The sequence below is a fragment of the Labrus bergylta genome, chromosome 17, assembly GCF_963930695.1.
Source record: "Labrus bergylta chromosome 17, fLabBer1.1, whole genome shotgun sequence".
NCBI lineage: Eukaryota > Metazoa > Chordata > Actinopteri > Labriformes > Labridae > Labrus > Labrus bergylta.
The window spans coordinates 3,855,738-3,879,717 of NC_089211.1; the positions used below are offsets into that span (position 1 = coordinate 3,855,738).

Sequence of the window (23,980 nt, forward strand, 5' to 3'; positions counted from 1 at the left end):
GTAGGTTGCCCTAACAACAGGAAGTAATCTTACAATCACAACCATTTCCAGTTCTAATAAAATAATATCACACCAGAGCTTTCGGTACAAAGTTATATCTCTATTACAGATAACCGGATGAAGTACCTGTAAATCCTAAAAATTCAAAAAATGCAGCTTTCTAATGGTGCAAATACTTGAATTTCTTTTGGGGAATAAGGCATGTAGATAAAAGAAAGCAAAGTGTTTACTGTGTGAAACAAAGTGACCTTGAGGTTGCTGTTTGAAGAGTGCACGACCTTTGTCTTTGTCTGAAGTCTTCTTGAGGGAAGGCAGCTGAAGTTGCAGAGTGATGCTGTACACACTATGTTACTGTGAGGGATATTGTATGAAAACAAATCACGGTTAGCCATGACAGTCATTTACAGCTTTTACATTTTGAAAGAAAGTAAGTGATGGATGACCTCAAACTGTAAGTGCCCATGTGATAAAGCATCTCGTCCTTTTTACTGTATATGAAATGGCGCTGTACTGTAACCATGGAGACTTTAACTAACTGTGATGTAAGCTGCTTCATTTTCAGGGTTCATGGTTCAGTGCTGCACTGGTTTGGTTTACTGGGACACTTTAATGGATCCATTGTACAAGAACACTTGTTTACTTACAGTGATGAGGTCACATTTGTGTTGTGAAAAAGACCTTCACTTCTGCTTTATAAAGTAGGATGGAGAGAGACTGGTGGAAACAAAAGGTGAGAACTTTACATTTTAAACTTTATTATTTGTCTTTGTGTGTTACAGAGCCCCCACCAACTTATGAAGAAAGCTGCAGTAGCGCCAACTCTTCTTTCAACAGTAGACAGTGAAAAAGAAGCACCATGGCCACACCCACTCACACCTGACGGAACTCGCCTCTCAACCAATCAGGACGGAGACACGCTGGGTTTAGGAGGATGGACCATAACTCCACCTCAGGACTTCCCAAAGACTGTTTCTTTGTCCTCTAATAAGTGAAAAAGGGATCCTATCTTATATTGAGTATAAGTTTGAGTTTCACCTCCTGTCCCAACGCTGTGTCAGACAGAGAGGCTGAACATCACTGTGCCTAAAGGATGTGTGTTGGATCATCATAGAGCATTTACAACTCTCAGAGTGGGTTTGTTTTTTTCATGGGGCAGGTTTAAATCTGTTCACCTTTGTTTCCTTTTTTCTGTGACTTTTTGCATCTGGGATGCCTTGAAAAAGATTTTGGCCTCCTGAAGGCTCCTGTTTGAGGAGATCAGACATTTAGGCCTTTTTTTGCAGTCCGATTGTGCACTTGTTATTGTGTCCACTTCTGTCTGCTTGTGTCTCAAGTTGTCCTCACCGTCAGCAGGGCAGAGCTGTCGTCACGCTGGATATTTTAAGGAGATTGGCTGAAATTGTGATTTGTCTGTAAAGCAAGTTAGTCCTGTGTGCAGGATTTCTCTGTAGTATATTAATATTATATTAATATAATATATAATATAATATTGTAATGACCTTTTAGATGTTTTAATCACAAAAAAAGTCTCTAAGTGAGCATAATTAAACTGACAAGTCATTAAATCACAAAGCTTAGAATGAGCAAGGTTTGGGGAAAAACTAGGAAAGACAATCATTCAAAAAAGTTTACAAGTATTAAGAAAATAAGTTAAAATTACATGTAATTTTAAAGGACTTGTCCTCAGATACATTTACTTTAAGAATAATTTAGAATGGATCACCGATGCTTTATTTTTAAGAAAATGTGACAATGCCTTTCAAAAGAATCTGCATACACTGTAGGCTAGTAGCATGCTTTCCTGCAATTGTCTTTTAATTCTACCAGTCAGAAATAATGTGATCTTACACACAGGGGCTTTAAAGACAAATAATATCAGAGCAACACCTCTCAGTTGTGTAATGCAAGTAGCTTTTAAAACATTGTTTCATCAGCTCAAAAAATAATGAGTTATTTAATATGTAATAAATATTCTTTCAATGTTGAGAACATTTAAACTATCTTAGATAAGTTACATATCATCTCTGCACCACCTCCCATTTCTGGCTCATACAGCTGAGAGGTTTTTGCTTTGACAGGTTTGGTATTCAGAGGACGGTGTGACTGCAGATGAGGCTCATTATCCTGCAGCTGCACATGAGGACTGCAACGCTGACGCCCTCTTGTGGTCATCGCTGGTACAGGTTTGATCTCCACTTGTCTGAAGCTGGAGCTCACTAAACTACTTCACTGAGTCTGTGCTTCTGAGATGCACGGACTGAGGTCGGCTGTATGTTCATACATCGCATTTTCTCACAACGGACAAATTGAGATCTGAGATGAGTGTTTTCTAGTCTCAGTCTGAATGAGATTGTTTTTCTCCTGTTTGTTGCCTTAACTTTCTTTGAGTGTAACATTAGTGAGATGAGAATCCTCTGACTTTTCAGTCAGTGCAGATGATAAACATACATTTGCACAACGCAGCACTTTTAACCATTTGAGTGCATGGGTTTCTTTGTGCACGTGTATAATACGTGTGTGTGTGTGTGTGTGTGTGTGTGTGTGTGTGTGTGTGTGTGTGTGTGTGTGTGTGTGTGTGTGTGTGTGTGTGTGTGTGTGTGTGTGTGTGTGTGTGTGTGTGTGTGTGTGTGTGTGTGTGTGTGTGTGTGTGTGTGTGTGTGTGTGTGTGTGTGTGTGTGTGTGTGTGTGTGTGTGTGTCTTTAAAAAGAGCTAATTAGGACAAAATGTTGAGTTCCCTGCGTTCTGTTTTTACTCAAATTCCATTGTTTTTTTAATCAGCATGTGATAAATTAGCTTTGGGACATTTGTGAACAGGTGCATGGTGATCATATTTTGATCAGATGTTACATTATTCCCACATTTATTTGATCATCCTTAAACTGCAAAACTCACAAAATTAATCATTGAAGTTTTTGATTTATACACAAAAGAAGAGTTTGTATCATGAGGTTTATAAAAGTTTTTCTTTTTTTTTAAAGTTCATGGCTTTGAAAATTAGTTTGGGATGAGTTTGATAAGTTTTATACCTAATTTTGCAAACATTTGTCATCTGGTGTCATATTCTAGTGGCAGAAAATATCTTTGTTTATATTAAATTATGTGAACCACATCACCCAGTTCTGCTGCATGTGTTGTGAAAGCAGCAGCACAAACTCATTATCTCTCCTCTATGGGGAACTAATGCCACTGGGAATCCTGAGCACAACTGCTGTATTTGAAGTTTGTATGACTACTGATAATGTTGGTCCTATTTTACCACAACCCATTCTGTGAATTAAAAAAAAAAGCATTGCTGGTGTCGGCTTCTGACTCTCAATCACGTTTGTATGTTTTACCCAGAATGTGTTTGTTTTTCTTCTGTTTTTTTGTTTTTACAGAGAAACTGATTTTACTGTTGACATTCACTCAAACTACCATACTCTGGCTCGACATTATTGTAAATGCATGCCTTAAACCATCTGAAATCCTGCAACGGCATTCAGGAGCCTGTGATGGACTTCATTCTGATCCACTGGGGATGATGTCAGGATGTGCAGGTGCTGACCTTCCTGATTTCTTCTCCTGTGGACTGTGGCTAACGCAAATGTAGCTTCTAAAAACAGTGAGAACGCTGGACCTTAGACCTGTTGAACTTTGTATTTTTTTGTAGAAAATATGTGCAATTCCTCTCGTTTCCAAGAACCCTGCAGCAGCTCCCTGAAGTCATCTCACTCTGCCTTTTTTGCATCCAGTTCTGTTGAATTTTCTCCACCTAAAGGTACTATAGCTTTATGAAGCCTCACTTGTTCTGTGTCATTCTTTCTCCCTCACACATTGATGAGTGGTGTCTGGTTTTGTATTTTTCTACTTGTAAACCGTTTACAGGTGCAGTATGCAGATACTAATAGTAGCACCTCAATCAGTAAATGTAATATTTCAACTTACATTCCAAATTTAAAGTTTTACTGTACAGTATAACAATAAAAGTATATGACATGTGTCTGTTGTTTATATGGATAGAAACAAATTGTGCTCCTGACACTGTGGCTCAGTGTTAGAGTCATGTCTCCACTGGAAGGTTGAAGGTTCGATCCCCAGCCAATGTAGTCACATGCCTACTTAAGAGAAAACATTAAAACAGAGGAAATCATGTTGACAAAATAATTAGAGCTGGATTTAAGTGTAGCCTATATAGGCATATCTCATTTGGAAAAAAAATGTGGGTAAACTGCAGGAATCGAAGAAAGTGAATGGTGAGAAAATTCAGAGCTGTCCTTAAATCTGCATGTTCAAAAATACAGAGGATAAAGGTTATAATAAGGGGTAAAAGGTTGTTTCCATGGTGACACAAATCAAAATAAGACTTGGATATATATGCTATGTTTGTTGATGCAGAAAGATGCAGTTGCAGCAAATCACATTAAACAGGGAGACATGAAATAGGAGTTACTAAATTAATATCCCTTCTTACAAAGCGGCAACAGCAATTTGGTTATAGGACATCCCCAAATATTAGAAATCTATATCTTCTAACCAATTTAAAAATGTGCCTCAAGTAGGCCTATTCACCATTAACTAGTCAAGAAAAATAGATTATGTTTCAGAGGCGTATCAAATTATTAACTCTAAAAAAAACATTTGAAGTTGTCATGATGCTTTAAGCCTGAAGGCTCACTTTGTCGAGTAGGGCTACATTATTTTTTACAGCGTAGGGAGAATATATATACTTCGGCTGCCTTCGCCTGTCACGTGACCCAAGATTTATCCCGGAGGAATTTGATGCGCATGCGTACCTTTGTCTGTTACATTTGTAGGCTCAAATAAGCAACATTATTACGGGTTAAACACACATTTACAATGTCTGTTCCCGACTTTATCGACATCGACGATAACATGTGAGTGTCCGGACGACTTCAACTCGGCTTGAAAGAACATTTAGTCGCTCTCTCTTTTTGTTCCGTGTCGCTTATGAACTCCACTTACCGTGAGCCCTCTGTTTATTGTTTAAAGTCATGAGGTAGCCTCGCACGGTAGCCTCCTACTTTCCGCAGCGTTGACTGAAGAAGCTGGGTCACTTTACAAATGGGACCCACTTGACTTGACTTCAACAACTGGAGCCCGGGTCACTTTGGGAATGGAGAAGTGTGGTCTGTAATTACACAAACTGTGGTGTTAGCCTGCGCTCAGGAGTTCACCATGATGTCCGTAAGTTGTGTTTCTGTACTCTGTTGCACTCTCTAATATAATGTGTGTTGCTTAAACCCGTTGTTTTTGCATTTGAACTATTCTCTGAATGTCAAGTCTGGCAATGAGATACCCGGTGTTTGCAAAACGTGATACAGAGAGAGAGAGGGATAAGGTCACTACACATTGGCACATTTAAAAGACATGTGAAACACTTTGTTCTAAAAGGCTAAGCAATATGTCCTTACATTTTCCAATGAAGTAACTGCTGTTTAGAAACTTATAATATATTTTTCATTCCATTCAAGTAGCCTTACATTTGAGTATAGTGTATTAGAGACATTTTCGTGAAATTGTACTGCATGCTGCATTTATTAGAGACATACATTGTGACTAATAGGGTACAAATGATGTAGTAGCCTATATAAAATGTATTCAGCTTTTCTGTGTGTCAGTGTGTGTCAGTGTGTGTGTATATTCTAATGTTTCAATCAGGTTTTTAATGCATGACTGCAAACATGCACTTTCGTTGATCTTAATCTGTATTTTTATTTTGAAGGGGTTTTTTGTAAAACATGAGACCAGATGATGTAATGTAACGCTTCCGCTACTATTTTCAGCGTCCATGACAATTGAATTAAACTTGAATGCCTTAAGCAAAGTCCTTGTAAATGGGATGCATATGCTAACGATACAATGAATAATAAATTGGATCTGGCAGGTGTGAAAAAACCTGCAAACACCATGTGGGCTAGAGTAAGCAAACACCCTGATGGAGTGTTTTTGAAATGTACAGACTGTGACTGTAGCAGACGCACTGCTCTCACAGTTTGTGGTCACAACACTCTGCACCTGGAACACTAGCACTGTATCTGGTTTCCTCAAGCAGCTTAGACGATAAGCTCTCAATGATCACCTTGCCTGGCCTTCAGTTGGATTGTTGACGCTCATTGTCTAAATTTGACTTTCCCTGAGATGTTTTCAAGCTGCCTCAAAAACGTCTGTCCTCCGACACTGATACCACTCACATTTAGTCATGTCTCTTACTAACATGCACAACAGCTTTTCCTCATTTTCCATCTCTCTCATTTCTCTTTTTTTTTTTAAAGCATAACTCCAAGTCATCTTTTGGGGTTTGCTTGTCATTTTTAATAATCACATTTTGTTCACCATGGTTTCTGAACGCCAAGAAGTCATCATGAAACCTGACAAGTCAGACTGTCTTTAACACCATCAAGACAATCATGACTAACAGTTCTATCAAAACCCAAGCATTAATCACACTTTAACAGCCCAGTTCCCGATGTAATGAGAGAGAATTAATAGAATTGGGGGCTACAAAAAATTGAGATTCTTATCTTCTGAGATTTAAAATCGATTCATAACTTCCAAAAATGTAGAATCTTTTTGGCTAATCAGTCACTCTCTGCTAAGTGCTAATGCTAGCTCTTTAACTCAGTAGAATACCAAATAGAGCAACAAGACATTCAGCCAGTCTCACAGATGACTGGAGTAGATCCTGAAGTATGTACTTATTCAAATATAGAATCATGAATCCAGAAAACTTTTGAATCAAAAATTGATTCTGAATTGAATCATGAGACACCCAAAGATTCCCAGCCCTAGTAGTTACTGATATCATGCTGGCTGAACCGCTGGCTCAAATTGAACATCCTCTCTTATCAGATTTACAAATTTTTATAGTAAATGACAAGCGGACATTCTGGTTGATGCAGCGTTTGTGTTTGTGTGCCTCGTGACTGAAACAACTTGTTCAAACTAGCACAGCAAGGCCCGGACCTGCCACATTTTTAATACTCTTATGAAATGTCAAAAGAGGCGACCTCACCTCCTCAGATTGCTTTTCGTCATATCAACGTTACAATACCTCCATGAATTGATGTTGAGGAAGCAGCAAAGCAGCTTTCAAATCCATTGAAAGTCTTGAACTAGAGCAGTGAATCCCAAAGTGGGGCCATAAAGTTATCACAGGGGGACTGCGGCAAGGCCAAGAAATAAACAATACACACACATTTTGTGAGCGGACTTCCAGGTAAAGCAAACAATAAATCTACTCCAGACGTCACATATACTGAATCGAAGACAAGAAAACATGAGTCATATCTTGAAACACTGAGGTTAATATTCTGTATTTTTTGGTAGACAGTCTTTGAGATTAATTGTAAGTATGTAGGAGAGCTTGACTGACAGTGTGATGAGCATGGCAGAGACTGGGCACAGACTCACACACACACGCACATGCACACGCACACTCTGACACAAACAGTACATTCCTCTGTCAGTCACACATCTACAGCAGCCAGGCAGAACAGATGGTGGACAATGCTTTCTGTTATCTCGGGGCGAGGTCAGCTGAATGGAACTTTGTCAGGATTAGCGTTTAATTGAATTGAATTTAAGTCATTCAGAGATGATATAAAGAACAGAGGAGGTTTTTGTTGTTAACGTAGCATGGATTCTTTTTTTTTTTTTTTTACAAGTAGTGTTAATAGAAAAAAAATGTTTCAGACATAAAATAAATCCTCTTTTATTGACAAAAAATGTGTTTAGAATTTTGTGTGTTTATAAAAATGTGTTTATAATGACTGGAGTGAGCTTTTATAATTTATATTTCTTGAAAGGTTTATTTTGGGGATTGTTCATGTGTTTTTAGAGAGAGGACAGGGGATACAGTGAGAAATCAGAGAGAGAGAGGGGGGGATGACATGCAGGAAAGGAGCCACAGGTTGGATTTTGATCAAGATGCTTTAGTTGTAAAGAAACAACTCTATTAAAGAATAACATGTCTGTAAAGTGTTTGCTCAGCTGTGACGCTCGATCACTGGAGCTGCAGACTGTGCTGACAGAATGTTAAATATAAAGATGGTGGGATGTTTGATGAACAAACACTTGAAGGGTAGTTATCAGGATAATGTGTCCTGTAAAAAAACATAAACCACATTAAAGAATATTACAAAAACATCGGCTGGTTCTAATTAAAGACGTGTGTGATTCGTCGATTAACAACGTCATCCTCGCTAGTCGACACCAGAAGTATTAGTCAGTCAAATGTATTATTAATGGTTTTAGTAATTCAGGCCCACACACCAGCTAATTGGATGGATGGCATCCTGCAGCGCGGAGCCGTTTGGCACTATGTTTACATAAAGTTTTGTGTTTGGGCTGTGTCAGGTTAAACTGGAATATAACTATTACAATATGTAACCAGCACAGGTAGACCTTAACCTGCCAGGCCGACTGGAGGCTTGTGGAGCTAGCACTGCTAACGCCAGCCACAGTCTGCAAACCAATCTGTTAACCTGACGCTGTGATCCCGTGTCTAATCACGTTACTTAAATTGTGCTTAGTTTTGACTGTTTTGAGTTTGTTCCTCTCTCTCTACTAGTCAACTTGTCTGAATTTAAATTTATGTTTAATAGACAGGGAAATTAGTCACTGGTAACATCCCTTCTACTCGTATTTCTTGGATATGTCCATATTGGCTGATTATACAGGCAGATAATGATATCAGTCGACTGTACTTTTTAGTATTTTGAGGAAAGGAAAAGGAAAAAGAGTTAATTCAGCTTATATCAAAGGCTGAGATCAGTGTTTCTGCAACAATGAGTTCTGCATATGTTTTTAAGTCTAACCATCACAGAGTTGTGTAGAGGTGTTAATGATGTTCTTGTTTTTCTATAGATGACCTTTGAGCTGTCTGACAGCGTGACACTGCTGTTTGACTTCTGGGATGTGCAGGGACCTGGAGGTAGGCAGCCAAATGTCAAACCAGCATCCTCACACAGACCAGCCCTTCGTACTGACAGACAGTAGTGGAAACTGGGAACCAGTTCATCTGCTTAAAACATACAGTGGTGTTATGTCTATAGACTTTACTGGTTCCTGATAACTCTGGAGATGTTTATTAAATGTCAGAGGTGAACATTAAGGCTTTCATTGTGAACGCAGCCACCGCTTCATCTGCATTAAAATAATGTGAAAGCATGTTCATTATGCCGAAGCTGAAGCCTCCACCTAATGGGTCAAATGTAAGCATGCTGCGTAGAAAAGCACGTTTTGTTTACATAAAATAATTTCTCTGATTTGTTGTGATACATCCAGACGTTAGATGGGTTTATTGCCAATGCTCACATCTCCATGAAGTTACTGAACCCTGCCAAGAAATAGTCCAGCACAGAACTTTGACCTTAGTCAACCTTTGTTTCTGCTCAGAAAAATACATGACATGTTAATAAGTGAGTTTGGGGGGGGGGGGGGGGGGGGGGGGGGGGGGGGGGGCTTGTAGTTGGATTCCTCTTTAAGCAGAGCCAGGTTAGCTGTTTCCACCAGTCTTTAAGCTCAGCTATGCTAACAGGCCTTTAGCTCTAGCTTTACATTTAGAGCGTGGATATGAATGATCTATCGCTCTTCTTATGTGACTGAAAATGTTTTTTTCTATTCTATACAAAGCATTCAGTCAGTGACACATTTCAGCTGAGTTACCGTCATGTGACCTTGTTTCTTCAGGTATGGTGCTTTCTGTGGTCGTGGTCTTCTTGCTGACCGTCTTCTACGAGCTGCTCAAAGTGTGGAGAGTGTGCCTGGGGGTGAAGTCTAAGATGGCCCAGCGTCAGGCCCTGTACGGCCACACTCCATCATCACGCTGCGACGACAACTCCATACTGGAGAGCAGCCCCTCAGCATCCTCGCTGACCCCTTTGGACTCTCATCCTTCTGATCCAAACAGATACAGGTCAGGCTCCTTATGAAAAAACAATACATCCAAGTAAACCTCATTAAGGAGAATTATAATTCCCCCCAAAAAATAATGGGAAGCTGACCCTAATCAAATGATCAATTGGAGGTTAGAAATTGGAACATGTACAAAGTCTAAGTATTCTAGACATAATTCCTAATGTATTCTTCATTGACTCTTTGTATGTAGTAATGCATGTTTAGGTTCAGGTGCACCACTGAAGTAACTCTGCAAAGCTTTACGTTGAAGCTGTGTGTGTGTGGTATGTGTGTTTATCAGTGTGCCTTCATTTCCTCTGAGTTTATTATTTCTCACACTCTGCAGTAGACGCATGCTAGACCGAACATTGACCTCAGTCTCTGTTCAATGGTTCACCACCTGTTCTGTCATAATGACTGAGCCCAAAACAATATGTTACCTAGGTCCTTGATTACATCATCACGATGTAAACGTCCTGACCTGAGTGTCCTCTCATAAACACACATAGATGTATGACACATTAATAATGTAAAAACAAAAATGTCTAAAACCATTGCAATATTATGTAAAACTAAAGAATTCCTGAATCAAAACTCACTGTATATATTGTATTGTGCACTCATACGTTGTGCGTTCCATACATTACCTGTGTGGAGGTATGGGGAAACGCATACAAAACCAACATTCATCCCATTTCCATGCTACAGAAAAAAGCTATAAGAATTGTAAATAGATCGGATTATTACGAACCAACTAACACTATTTATTAACATACACGCTTCAACATTCAGCGATCTAGTAGATCTAAAAACTGCTCAGATAACGTACAAGGCACACAATCATTTGCTTTCCAACAGTATTCAGAGGCTTTTTTAAACTAGAGAGCGCGGGTATGAACTAAGGGGAATAGGTGTGTATAAAAAACCAAAGGTAAGGACAAACTTGCACATAGCTCTGTATATATATATATTTATTTATTTCACTGTCCACTTATATCTACTCTTTTTATATTTTGTATTTTAAGTTTAAGTTGTATTTAAATTGACACTTTATATTTAGGTTAAAATGTTTCGTCTACTTGCACTGTTGTTAATTTACTGCTCTGTGTACCTTTTGAATTGCCCCCCGGTGACAAATAAAGTTTTTTTTGAATTTGAACATAAAGAACAGGTGTATTGGGTAAAAGGGGTTAACTTGTGGAATACTTATGATATGGAATTAAGAATGTGTCGTTCACTTTCCAGAATTTTTGTTTTAAAAAATGGTGTTTAACAAATTTAAAAGGTCGGTTTGATAATTTTTTGTGACTTCTGTGTTGTTCTGATATTTTCTGTTTTTTTTTTTTTGTAACCAAACTAGTAAACAAACTACTGTAACAAGGGTAGGTGTGATAAGCTAAAGCTTCAGCCTACACCTTTTCGATCAAATTCTTTTTGTTTTTTTTCTTGTGACTGAAATAAATTATTAATACTACTACTATCATAACTCATGTATCCTCTCCTTCCTCAGCTTGCTGATGATGCACATTATCCAGACGGTGCTGCACTTGATGCAGGTGTCTCTGGGCTACATGGTGATGCTGTGCGTCATGTCCTACAACTTCTGGATCTTTCTCGGTGTCATCTTGGGCTCTACTCTCGGTTATTTCATCTCTTTCCCTCTCCTGGATCAGATCTGATGGCATGGAGGGTTCACACAGGATTCTGTAAAAAAGGAAACCTGTAGACTGACTGTTGTTCAGTTGGTCTTAGCGTGTGTTACAGAATGAGCCACACAACACTAACTGTCCAAAACGCAAACATCTGAATGTGTTGAGACACCAGGTTCTACGGCCTTCCTACGGTTTATGTATCAGGATTTGTTAACTCCGAAATGCTTCAATTGGACTTACAAAGTCCATTGTGAAAGGGACAAAACTCTGCTTCAAACGCAAAGTCTAACTTGTGCACTCGAGCAACACACGTGTGAAAATGGATTGTAGTCTCCAGGGGACGCAGCTTCTTTCAAATGTTTTTCAAATAAAATGAACAAAGCGGAGAACTGTGTTTGAAATGTTCCACAGCAGAGGTTCAGGAATGTTTAGTTTGGGAAATCACTCATGCATATAACCATTGTTTCTTTGTTTTTTTATTTCTGATCCCCAATGACAGAGCTTGTTAACCACTACACACTTCCCTGTATTTAACTCAACAGCTCACAGTGTTGTGACTCTGCAGATCAGTCAAAGATTGAAAGTGCAGCTTCACCTGAACACTCGATACGCTTCTGACACCTTCAAAGTGGAAATGAGCGAGTTAGATGTTGAGATATGTTTTTTCAGGGAGACAGAAGCAGACTTCCATTTAGGGCTGAGATTAAGATTAACTGGTCACAAGACTTTATTTAGATTCAGGAACTGGATCATATGATTGTAGCTTGTAAGGACTTTTCTTATGTGTCATCTTGGTTCACTAACTGATCAGTGTCGCTCTCACAATAATGTCAGGGGACAATGAGAGCTGATCATGTGGTCCTTTAGAAATCATTGACAGAACTACAAAGACAAATCACTTGAGTGCCTGGCCAACATTTTAGAAGTATTCATTACATAAAAGATGCCTTTCTACGCTTTAGGGACAAAGTATTTCTATGTCTGATTCTTATTATGATACATTTTCAAATCTTTCTCATCACTTTTTAAAAAACAAATATCAACATATCATCTTGAACAAAAATCGAGAACACAGTTGATGAACAAGCTTTATTCATCTGTGTTTTTCTTTGATGTAATTGAGGAAGAAAAAGAGCCAGATGAGGACAATATAGAAGCAGAAGCATGGTGGGAGTCAGTGGTCCTCCACTTTAATTAACAGCTCTAATGTTTGAATCTAAAGTTAAAGTGGGCTACTCGAATGTGCCGTTGAGGGAGTGATGAGGCGATTTCACAACAGGGAAGTGACTCCTCAAATGAGCAGGAATTGAAAATGTTTCATCAGCGTTTAAAATGACACTGCAGCTTTAGTCGGTCCACTAGAGATGTACAGTAACGGAGTCTAACTAATTTATCCGCTAGAATGAGTGACGCTGGGGACAAAATAATCTAATTAATTTCACAGGGTGCTCGTTTTTCTGGAAGTGATCAGTTTGTACTCACAAAGAGGTTCACTGACAAGGCTACTTGATTTGTACAAATTTCAATAAAAATGGAGATGTTAAAATATTGTTTCAACTGTATTTATGTGTATTTACACTCTACCCTTCCATACATGAATTAACCACATGGTGTTTTTGTGTACTCTGTATACAGACTTCTAATATTTCTTCTCCCTCTTAGAAAAAGGACACTTCCTCTTTTCCTCAGGCCTCTCCCCTTGTTTTCTGTTCCTGGTCAGATTTTTGTGTGAAGTTTTTCTTTTATTTGAAACATGGGTGCCTGAAGAGTCTCATTTTGGTGGAAGAGCTGAAACATGCATTAAAGTTTACAATACAATTTAAGAATGATCGTCTCAGATTATCCTGCACATTGTAGCACGTTAAGGATGTCTCTACAGAAAACTTCCTGCCAAATGAAGCTCCTTTAATATAAACACTTACCAAATATCTCCCAGGTAACTGTGGTTTAAGCCTAATATGTATTTACACACTGATACAGTACAGAGTTCAATATCTTCTTTTTATCATTAGTCAGTGCTGGATTCACAGAACACCTGCGTCTTCTTTATTTACAGACAAAATAACCAAATGTTTCCCACAGAATAATTTCATCTTATTGTTTTTGGTTAAATCTTTACACAAGGATGTAGGAGTTCTGTAAAATTCAACTAGTCTGTTCACTTTGTATTAAGTTAGAAAAAATGAAGTTTCAGTTATATTCAGAATCAACATTTAGAATCTCACTCGTAATTACAAGTTCATCAACATCCTCAAGTTAAACTCTGGTTGATTGCAGATCTTGACCTTTGACCCACAGGCAAAGAGTGGGAAAAAAAAGTGTAATTTCATTTTATTTTTTTTGCATGGTAGTCAGTGACGATCAATGAAGCTCAGTGATCAGATCACAATGAAAGTATAAAAGAGTCCTGTCAGGTTAAATATGTAGTTTTGAAACATAAAGGCCACTTGTACAGAAAATAATTAGGTCAACACACTTCATATCTTTAAAATTACAAAAATAGAAACCAGTATTTCTAAAAATAAATGTGAAAATGAGCGATGCATCGCCCCATGCAACATTTAAAGGTTGACTGTAGCGCCCCCTGCTGCTCAGAAAGAGAAATGCATTCACCTGCAGTAAAGTTAAAGGCACTATCCGTCATTTATTCAACTGTGTTGATGTGAGAAATCATTTCAAAATAAAGGCCTTGTTTTTTTGTTTATGTTTACAGACGGAGCTTGTGTAAACATAATATAATACAATTAAAACATGAATAACTTAGATTACATTATTTTGTGTTCCAGTTTAAAAAAAAATGTGATTATGACTTTAAATCCCCGGATCCTTGTGACAAAGCAGTGAAGTGATATTTTGAATACAGTGACATACATTATCAGAGGGAAGCTTTGAATAACTCGCATATAGAGAAACCTATCACCACAAAAATAGTCTTAAAGTAAAGATGGTTAAGAGTGTGCAATATGAACAACAATAAAGAGAAGGCAACACTTAAATAAAGTCCTTATCCATTCCACTTCTCTCCAACTACATGGGACGCGTCCTCGGCTGTTTTTTACACATTCTCCTGTAGTTTCAGAGTTCTGTTCAGAGGATCATCTTCCTACGCTACTGTCACCTCCACTTCTACTGGGTCGATGATTTTGTCCTCTCCGTTCACACCGTTTGTGAGTGGCTGAGGCTCACCTTCATCCAGACCCTCATTGGTCGGTGACTGGAAGCCGCTGTCGCCGTGTGAGCTCGAGTCTGTTGCTGACAGTGGCTTCGGCGACGACTCACTCCCTTCACTGTCGTCTTCCTGCGCCGCCATTTCCTTGATGGCGTTCTCGATGGCCGTTTCCTCCTGATGCTCCGGGTCGGCTTTCTTCTTCGTGCTTCCTTTCAGGTGCTGGAGAAGTGACTGCGCGGACGACTTGTCGCGCGGGGACTTCCTGGGGACGTCCTCCACTACGGTGGTCACGTGTGTCACGTCCTCCTGCACCCCGTCCTCCATGGTGATGGTGCTGATGGTCGGCTCGGGCCCGTCGGCCTCTTTGCTCACGTTCTCCTCTGACTCGGGAACAGGAACCGCCATCTCCACCACCGGGTTGATCAGGTCTCTGATCTCGTTCACGCTGTCTGGAGACTTGGGATCATCAAGTGGGCCGAAGACCTCCTCCTCTTCCTCCTCCTCCTTCTCATCCTCATCATCCTCTTTGGCCTCAGACACTTCAGCATCCTCTTCTGGGATAAGATCCACCCCTGGGACCTCCAGACAGGACTCGTAGGCTAGAGGAACCCCATCCAGCTGGATCATGGACACCACCTGCCTGCGTCTGCTCACAGAGCCTCCTCCGTCAATCTTACCACCGCCACCTTCAGGTCCCTCTATCTCATCAACCCCAAATTTGGCGGCCCAGTCCACCTGAGAGTCTTCTCCGAGGAGGAGCATGTTGGGGTCGCTGTTGCTCAGAATGATGCTGTCCCTGTAGAGGTTGTGTCTCCTCTGGACAGCTGCCTCCTTCACAGCTAAAGAGGAAGACAAGGAAATCAATCATCAGTTTGTTAGACGATGGTGAAATACCCTTTGCTCACTTTTTCTTTTTTTTTGTCCTCACCCATCATAATGTCCTTAGAGACGGACTGCAGCACCACCTCCTCGAACATGTTTTCAACCAGCAGGAAACGGGAGAAGTCCTCAAAGATGAGCTCTTTGAAGCGAGGCAGCTCCTGCAGATGAGATGAGGTGAATAAAGTTCAATCAGTGAGTTGATTTCCCTGCACAACATTATCAACTTAGTGTATTTTCATTTCCTGATCTATTTTGTAGGAATACGTCCCTCTTGCTAAGTGCTCACTTGTGTTTTTTTAGTGGGCTAAAGTCTTAGTCACACTCATCCACTGGCAAGGATGTAGCTAACTGAAGGAGGAAGAGCAGCTGGGCTACAGTGCCTTTAACTATTGTGTTTATACTGTTGTGTCTTATTTGTGCTGCCACTACAAAAGAGCTGTTTAACTGCATTGTGTTGTTTTATAACCATGACAATTAAGATCTATTTTTTTACTCTAAGTAGAATAAAATTGACATTTGTGGGGGGTTGATTATTATGTAAAATAAGTCAGAAGCAGAAGTTGAAAACACTAATGACAGTTTTCTTGCTTGTTCATTTGTTACTGTCATGGCTTTCTCACTCTGGCTCCCTCCTGATTGAGGTTCATTCCTTTTCGCCTGCTCAAACCTGCACACCAGCTCTCCATCTCCTCATCAACTCAGCAGTATATATACCCCGGCTCTCCATCTCCTCATCAACTCAGCAGTATATATACCCCGGCTCTCCATCTCCTCATCAACTCAGCAGTATATATACCCTGGCTCTCCATCTCCTCATCAACTCAGCAGTATATATACCCTGGCTCTCCATCTCCTCATCAACTCAGCAGTATATATACCCCGGCTCTCCATCTCCTCATCAACTCAGCAGTATATATACCCCGGCTCTCCATCTCCTCATCAACTCAGCAGTATATATACCCTGGCTCTCCATCCACTCATCGCCAGATCGTTGTATTAACTACTGTGGTAGACTACGGCTCAGGCTAAATTAAGATTTTGAAAAACCTTTGAAATTAATCTTTTGTGCTTGTTTTGGTTTTTGAGTCTCACCCTCTTTTTTCCTTTGCTTCCGGATCACCATTCACCCACCTGCCTTCCTGCTCAGCCATCTGTCTCAACCTGCTCTCTGGACTCAAAACTGTTCAGCCACACTCACACCCCTACTCTGCTCTGGTCAGCCTTCATCCCCTTCACTCTGCTAACCTCCAGAATCTTCAACCCATCTTCATCTCCATTTGCCACAATAAACCTCATTACCAATCAACCCCTCTGTTTATGTGTCCTGCATCTGGGTCCTAAATTCACTGGTCGTAACAGTTACATTTTATTTGTTGCAACATAAAAGCTCTATTTCTGCTTTGTGAGTGATATGGATTTATTATTATTTTTTCTTGGACCAAATAGATCTGTTGATGAGGTCTTTTAGAGACAAGGCTCGAGCAAACAAAGGTAAAGGTTGGGCGGTGGTCCGGTGTGGGACAGGCCTAATGGGTGTCTACATACAGTAAGTCACTGCTGTAATGCGTTGATTCCAAATGTTAAGTGTTTACGCTCCAAGACTGTTGAACAACCTTCCAGAGGGTCTGAGAGGAGCAGTCTGGCTTTAATATAGTGCTTTTTAGTTTTATGACTATAAGGTATTTATTTTGATCTTACTACAAGCTTCCATGTTTCTTTTGTGTATTCATTTTATTATCTTGCTTTTATGTCTTGTCTTTTAATACTTTTTCCCCCATCCTTTTATTGTTATTTTATTAAATTCTTATTGGTGTGCATTAGTCTCTCAATGATTTTACAAACTACTTTTTCATCAATCACTTTTTCAGTGATATATGAATGATGTTTGATTGATTGATTGATTGAGGTGATGTGTGGCTGTGTTTGGTGCTACTCACAGATGAGAAGGATGGTGACAGCTGCTGTAGCATGTACGGGATGATGATCTGCAGGAGAGCCTCTCTGAAGAACTTCTTTCTCACTGTGCTGCTGTCATAATCATATTTCTGACCGAGGAAGAGAACAGAAACACATTCAGGCCTCATTTCAACTCGTCACTTCTCCCTACTTAATTATTAAAGGTAATACATTTTTGTGGATCATTCTTTACAAAAAGGACCTCAGTTTGTTTACACTTTTTGTTTAAAGTTTATGTGTTATTCTGATCAAAATGAGCTACAAATCATTATACCAATCATCTATCCTGTTTGACCAACTTCACCATGTCCTTCAATCTTGTAGGTGGGTTTTCTTTACCTTGAGAACCCTCTCTTGGCATCGCTGGATGGTCTTGCACATGTCATCATCCCCTTGAGCCTCCAAAGACTGATTCAGCAGTTGCTCAAAGGTGTACACTGCGTTGTCCATTTGCTGTCAAACAAATATATTAAGTTTTATTTATTTTCATACAGAAGCAGAAGAAAACAACTGATGTTGGATGTGAAAGTAAACAACAGCTTGGCCTCAGATTATTTATCGTTACAGATTGTGATACTCATTTTGTCCAGCAGGTGTAACTAGAGATTTCACCACAGGCAGGACCACATCAGAAGGTGTTTTCATGCATTCTGACAAGGCTTGTGTACATGTTGATTTTTGTGTTACGTAAGAGAAACCTCTTGTTGAGCCTTACCTCCCTCATGAGGATCTGAGCCCTGCTGACGAACACAGAGGGGTTGGAGACATCGAATCTCTGCTGCAGCCCCTCCAGATTGAGCTGCTCCATATTTTCATAGCAGCTTTGCATCTTCACCGGGTGGAAGGCGAGCATGGACAGCCTCTCCATGTGCTGATTGAAGGCCAATAGAGGAGGATAACGGGGGATCAAGTTGGTGCAAGTTTTATACAAAACAGAGTAAAAGCCAAGGACACTCCCTGACTTCTAATAAGGATCACATACAGCCAAGAATTCAACAACACACTGTCTCTTATGTTCTCTCATAATCTTCTGATTATATGGCCTCAGACAAAATCCTGAACTGAAGTTAACCCTAACCCCCAATTCATCAATCTTTGGATTTGTTCCTGTTGACACGTATCTCTGTGACACAATTTATCTGGAAAAAAGGCCAACAATCTTTGTGAAAATGGCTTGTGTAGTAGTGTTGGTTTTTTTTGCAGCCAATGCTGCAAGTAACAGATTTAGGTTAAAGCTCCTGTGAGGAACTTCTGTTTTGTGTGATTTTTTCGCCCCCCTGTGGATAAAGTGGTGTTCTCTCTTTTTGCTGATCTTGTGCCATACATTATATATTTTTTCTAACAACAATATATCCTGCTATCTTTTAACTGTCACATGCATCACTCAATGTGTGTAAAATGTTAAAAAACAAAAACAAAAGGCTGTTTCTTTAGCATGCTGTAAATCGTAAAGCTTGTATAGAAATAAAAACTCTTGTTGTTGATGGACGTGTTTTGCTTTTTGTTATTCGCTTTGACCTTTATCATAAAACAGCTAATGACGACTTGTGTTACTTTGAACACCTATAATATAGCTCTACATATGATATATAAATGTACAGAACAGAAGAGTTTAAGAAATATCTGAAATGTAAAAAACATGACTCACATCTCCAAGTTTCTCTTTGTCCCCTCCGTTTATCGAGTTCTTGCTGATCTCCACCAGCTCCCTGAAGAAAACATCCCGGACCTCGGAGAAACCTCGGCTGGTGGGGTCCATCAAGGCCTCCAAGATGGAGCTGATGTAAGGCTGGACATTTGACCGTAGGGTTTTCTCTGCTTTGGGCAACACCAGAGCTGCACGCCAGCATTGACATGTGGAGGATGACAAAAAAAAATGGTAAGTGAGAAAAATACCGATACAGATGTTGTTGGGGAGTCAGTCAAAGCACGAGGGACCACAAAGGCCTGGCTCTGATGAACTCTTCAAATATTTGATCACATTAAGCTTAAGTGTATTGTTTACTACCAGGTTGAAATGTTTGGTATGTTTGTGATGACAATTGTGTTCCTTCAGTGGAAGCCCTGTAAGATACACCCAATTGCACAGAACATGATCTAATCTCATCTAAAAAGAGGCCAACAAAATACATTCCCCAGCCTGGATTACGTCTCAGATTTCTGCATTTCTCTCACGTTACATGTATTTGCATAATTCTGTGCAGCTGACTTGAGCCTCTTGAGCCTTATCTGTGGGATAAAGTCAGAAACAGCTTTGTACAGCACAGGTGAGGGAATGTAGTCCTACCACTTTAGCTCAATGAGACACAACATACATGAAAACATGAGCAGCTTGTGCCAAGACATCTTTTGAATAGAAAGCTGACAGGCTCAAAGGTAATCAATCAGAATGAACAGGTGATAGGGGAAAAACAAACATGCTGAATTCATATTGTGAGGAGAACATGCAGCATGTAAAAACAGAGGTGTGAAATGATGATATTAGAGGGACGATAATCTACAGAGGAAGGGCCCTGTTTGTTCAAAATGTAAAAACCCCTGAACCAGAGAACCCATGGCTTCATCTCAATGAGGTAGACAATGAGGAGTGCACTTGAGTTCTTGACGATCATATTACGTCGAGCACAAAGTGAAGCAAGTCCTTTTGTATTCTATCTTGTTCAAGTGCAAAGCCTCTCCAGCATGTGTTTTGCAAACACAGTTTTCAATTGTTATTTATGAAGCATATCTGCCCTGTAAGCTTTGCTCTGGGTATTTTTTTATATAAGTGTAACCACATCTAGATCTCCTGATTTAAACTGGGTACATTTCAATGATTGTACATCAATGTGTGTTTACTTTACAATAAGCCATAGTCATTCAAAATGCCTCGTACTTCTTATATGGAAAAAGTTCACTTTTAAGCCACTTTTTATCTGCAGGCTTGATGTAGAATAATATCTGACTGCATGTTGTGGAAAATGCAAAAGTTGAGATGAAATCATTTGTGGTATTGTGACGGAAAAACACATTGTGCAAAAAGTCATGATGGACTGTCTGTGTCTGTTATTTGTAATATCAAACTGATTATGACTGGATGAAAACTATTCACTGTGATGTTGAAGCAGAAAAGCGTAGATCTTCGGTCACCTCGGATCTTGTTGCTGACATGTTCTTTAGACGTGATGATCTGGTCCATATCGGTTCGCAGTCTGGCGTCGAGTTGAAACCTCTGGGACTCACAGGTATCAACCAGTGCATCATACCGGCTGGTGGTCTGAGTTAAGACCTGCCTGTACACTGCATCAGAGATCTGGGGAGAGAGTCACTCGTAAAAATGATTGGTTTGGTCTCGTTTGAGTGACTCCTGTGTTCATACAGCATGACTGCAGTGCACTGACTGTACAGTATGACAGGAACTCACCAACATCCAGTTCCTCTGCCTCTGCTGCATCTTCCCCTTGAGGCGAGGACCAATCACGTTTCTCAGCTCTGGATGGAGGGTCTCCATCACAAGGTTAGCAAGAATCTGTACACACAAAACATATTTATGTATTATTTATACATATTTAACAACTATTTATGTTTTAACACACTTTAATATCTATTCAAATATTTATAGTCATTCTTATGTGTATATAATAATTATGAAATAAAAGAGGTCCTACTTTTCCCCCTACATTATGTCTACTATGTATGAGCAGCAGTGTCAGGTCCATGTTTTTACCTGTTACAGGATACCACAGTAACTGTGGCAATGTGTCAATGGGGATTAGTAAAAAAACAACCAATATCCTCCACCCAAAGAAAAACAAAAATAACCCTTAAAAAGCAGACCCTCTTTCCTTTGTGGTTCCATGGATACAGTTGGGCGCTTGAGATGACCCACAGGTGGATACACACAGGAAACCTGGTTAAACTGGCACTGCCCTCTTCAATGACAAACATAATACACTCCTGCACCTCTCTGAGCTTTCAACAAAGCCAGAATAAATATTTGATCGAAAATGTTGCTCGGTTATTGACTGCCCTGACAAAAGCGTTTTTTTGTAAACAAAAGAACAGAAAAGGCTTTACAAAACAACAGGTATTTCAGCTTGTTTGTCTAAAGCCTGTTTGTCTGGCATCAATACTTTGTAGACAATATGAAAAGAAAATATGTACTTTTAATCTTTTATATTGCAGCCATCCCTGTTTATATTGCACACCTTTATAACAGTTTCTTCAATCTAAGTCCTGTTATATTTTTCAACTAGTCAACAAAGTATTACATGTTTATGAGCTAGCAAATTTGAACTGCTAATAACACATTTTACACACTTCACATTTTAAGGTCACTGAGCTGAGATTTATTTGTTAGCTTGCAAACACTAGCATGGTTAGTTTGTGTTTTTTTTAGGTGTTCAACTTAAGTCTCCCTGACATTATGGAAAACTAGCTTTATTGTTTTGAAATAGGCAAAATCAATACAAGTGTTTGTGCATTTCTTTTGCATTTTTGATTGTGTGTTTGTTTTGTTTGTTTGTGCCCTATCCTGCCTTAACATATAATATCTTACAGTGGGTTTTGTAATTTGTGCCTAAGCTTGACAACATAGGCTAACCAAAATTTAAAGCAATAAAAAATGAACTTACTTAACTCCAGAGCGTTTTCATTTTCTAAAATCATTATGATGAAGTCTTTTCAAACCAAATAAGTAAAATTTCTTCAGGATAAAAATAGGCTAGCCTATATGTAGGCCTAACCCTGTAAACAGCACCCTGTAAATGTTCTACGGGAAATGTATGAAACAAGCTGTTTAATTGGCTAATTCGATGGTGGTCTATTTAAACCGTTGAAGCCCCGCCCACTCGTGTGGTCGACGCTTTCAAACAAAGCTAAACTCCTGATGTAAAGTGCAGATGTAGAGTACATTATCTCATTTTAATTTGATATAATGTTGATAAAAGATATTGATCATTGTTTTGTACCTGTTGCTGAGTAAACAGTGTAGTTACAGTAAACTAGGAAGAAACCTTTACCGACAGGAAGCATGAAGATTAATGAAGTGACTGCTGTAAATACAGAGCCACTATTAAGCACCAACAGGAGTCTGAAAGGGTCCCATTCAGAGGGCAGACCCCTATAAACAGTGTGCATGTGTCCTTGTGAAAGCTGGTATGTTGAGGGGTGGGTCTTATTGCTGACAGGCTCTTTGAAGGTCTTGTTTTGGTGCATTCTTGTACTTCAGTGTGAGAAAAGGGTGTGTTCATCATGCAGATGGAGTGTTTTCCTGAGCTATATTCATTTAGAAACCTGGATGTCATCCATCACTGTAGCCTCTCAAAAGGTTGACCTGTGACCTGAAAGTGAACCTTGGACGGGAACTTAGGAAAGGGTTCTGGAAAAGCTCTTTAAACTGTCACCTGTAGCAAACATACAGTTGTAGATAAAAAATATTTTCTACTTCCAAGAAGAAAACGTAGGTCAGGTCAGTGGCTGGATCGTGATAAAATGAATGTAGACCAAGGAGGTGGTTCCTAATGAGATTTGAATAACCTAAATTAGGTTGTCAAACACTAACACTGCATTCAAGCGCTCCTTTTTATTTTCTGTTGCCAAACTTGTCAAATCAGTGTTTCATCAGTTCATAAGCATCAAACAACTAATAGTGTGTAAATACTGCACCGGTGGGAAACAAAGTCATCTTTCATGGCAATGTTTGAATTTAAAGAAATAAAAAGGTCATGGCCTTTTACATCCGTTTTTAAGATTGAGAAATGCTGACTGAAGTGATCCAGCCTCTAAACTGGGACACAGCTATGATGTAATGAATCTGTGAGAGGCTGACCTGTGGGGGTTCTCCACACATCATATCCCAGGTTCCATAGTGTCCCTTGGCTTGTCTGTAAAGTCGCACAGCATCAGTGAAGGCTGGTGTCTGAACCGTGGACTCCTCTGGCAGTCCTGTTTGGGACCAAAAAAAAATCAGATGTTATTGAACTAATAGAACAATGTCTTTATGTTTGGCAACTGCATACTGTATAATCACTGGAAATATGCTGTATTGGATGGAGGCTGTTTTTTGTTGTTCTTTTCTGCATTGCAACATTTCTTTGTGCTGGTTATAGAAAACTCTTCTGCAGTTACTTTAAATATGTTTATTTGGCAGAAGGTGATGAAAAATGTGGGCATTTGATTTCTTTTTTGCAGATTCCCACAATAACAGAGTTTGCAAAGCAGCCGAGTACAATGTATGAGACTGCGTGAATTATAAACACATGCCCCTACAACAAGCCGCTGTGTCATCCCTCAAAACAGGAAGACATTGGCTTGCTGGACAGATTTCATGTGGTTTCTATGGTTACTGCCCCTCCCAACTGACACGACAATAGAAGCAGCTAACAAAGCACGGGTGCTTTTAGGAAGTTGGTTTTTATCATGTGGTTTCGTTAAAGTGATGAAA

The 23,980-nt window shown here is 39.5% G+C and overlaps 3 protein-coding genes across 3 annotated transcripts in view; 2 read left to right on the forward strand and 1 right to left on the reverse strand.

Moving 5' to 3' along the window:
• The window catches only part of arrdc1b (arrestin domain containing 1b), a 37,371-nt gene extending 33,394 nt beyond the window's left edge, over nt 1-3,977 (forward strand). Inside the window, exon 8 of the mRNA XM_020636011.3 lies at nt 780-3,977. Within this exon, the coding sequence (XP_020491667.1) occupies nt 780-844 (65 nt within the window). The 3' untranslated portion in view covers nt 845-3,977. The remainder of the gene's footprint in view (nt 1-779) is intronic.
• An 800-nt stretch (nt 3,978-4,777) lies between these two features.
• On the forward strand, nt 4,778-13,100 carry slc31a2 (solute carrier family 31 member 2). Its single transcript, XM_020636046.3, has 4 exons — nt 4,778-5,184; nt 8,866-8,932; nt 9,691-9,916; nt 11,408-13,100. Exons 1-4 carry the CDS (start codon nt 5,176-5,178, stop codon nt 11,574-11,576), a joined length of 471 nt encoding a protein of 156 aa, XP_020491702.1. The 5' UTR covers nt 4,778-5,175; the 3' UTR covers nt 11,577-13,100.
• Nucleotides 13,101-13,568: 468 nt separating this feature from the next.
• niban2a (niban apoptosis regulator 2a) overlaps nt 13,569-23,980 on the reverse strand; it is a 29,466-nt gene continuing 19,054 nt past the window's right edge. Inside the window, exons 6-14 of the mRNA XM_020636043.3 lie at nt 23,366-23,481; nt 20,960-21,064; nt 20,686-20,848; nt 19,205-19,392; nt 18,272-18,427; nt 17,896-18,009; nt 17,538-17,645; nt 15,647-15,758; nt 13,569-15,557 (exon numbers count right to left, since the gene is read on the reverse strand). Of these exons, the coding sequence (XP_020491699.1) occupies nt 14,653-15,557; nt 15,647-15,758; nt 17,538-17,645; nt 17,896-18,009; nt 18,272-18,427; nt 19,205-19,392; nt 20,686-20,848; nt 20,960-21,064; nt 23,366-23,481 (1,967 nt within the window). The 3' untranslated portion in view covers nt 13,569-14,652. The remainder of the gene's footprint in view (nt 15,558-15,646; nt 15,759-17,537; nt 17,646-17,895; nt 18,010-18,271; nt 18,428-19,204; nt 19,393-20,685; nt 20,849-20,959; nt 21,065-23,365; nt 23,482-23,980) is intronic.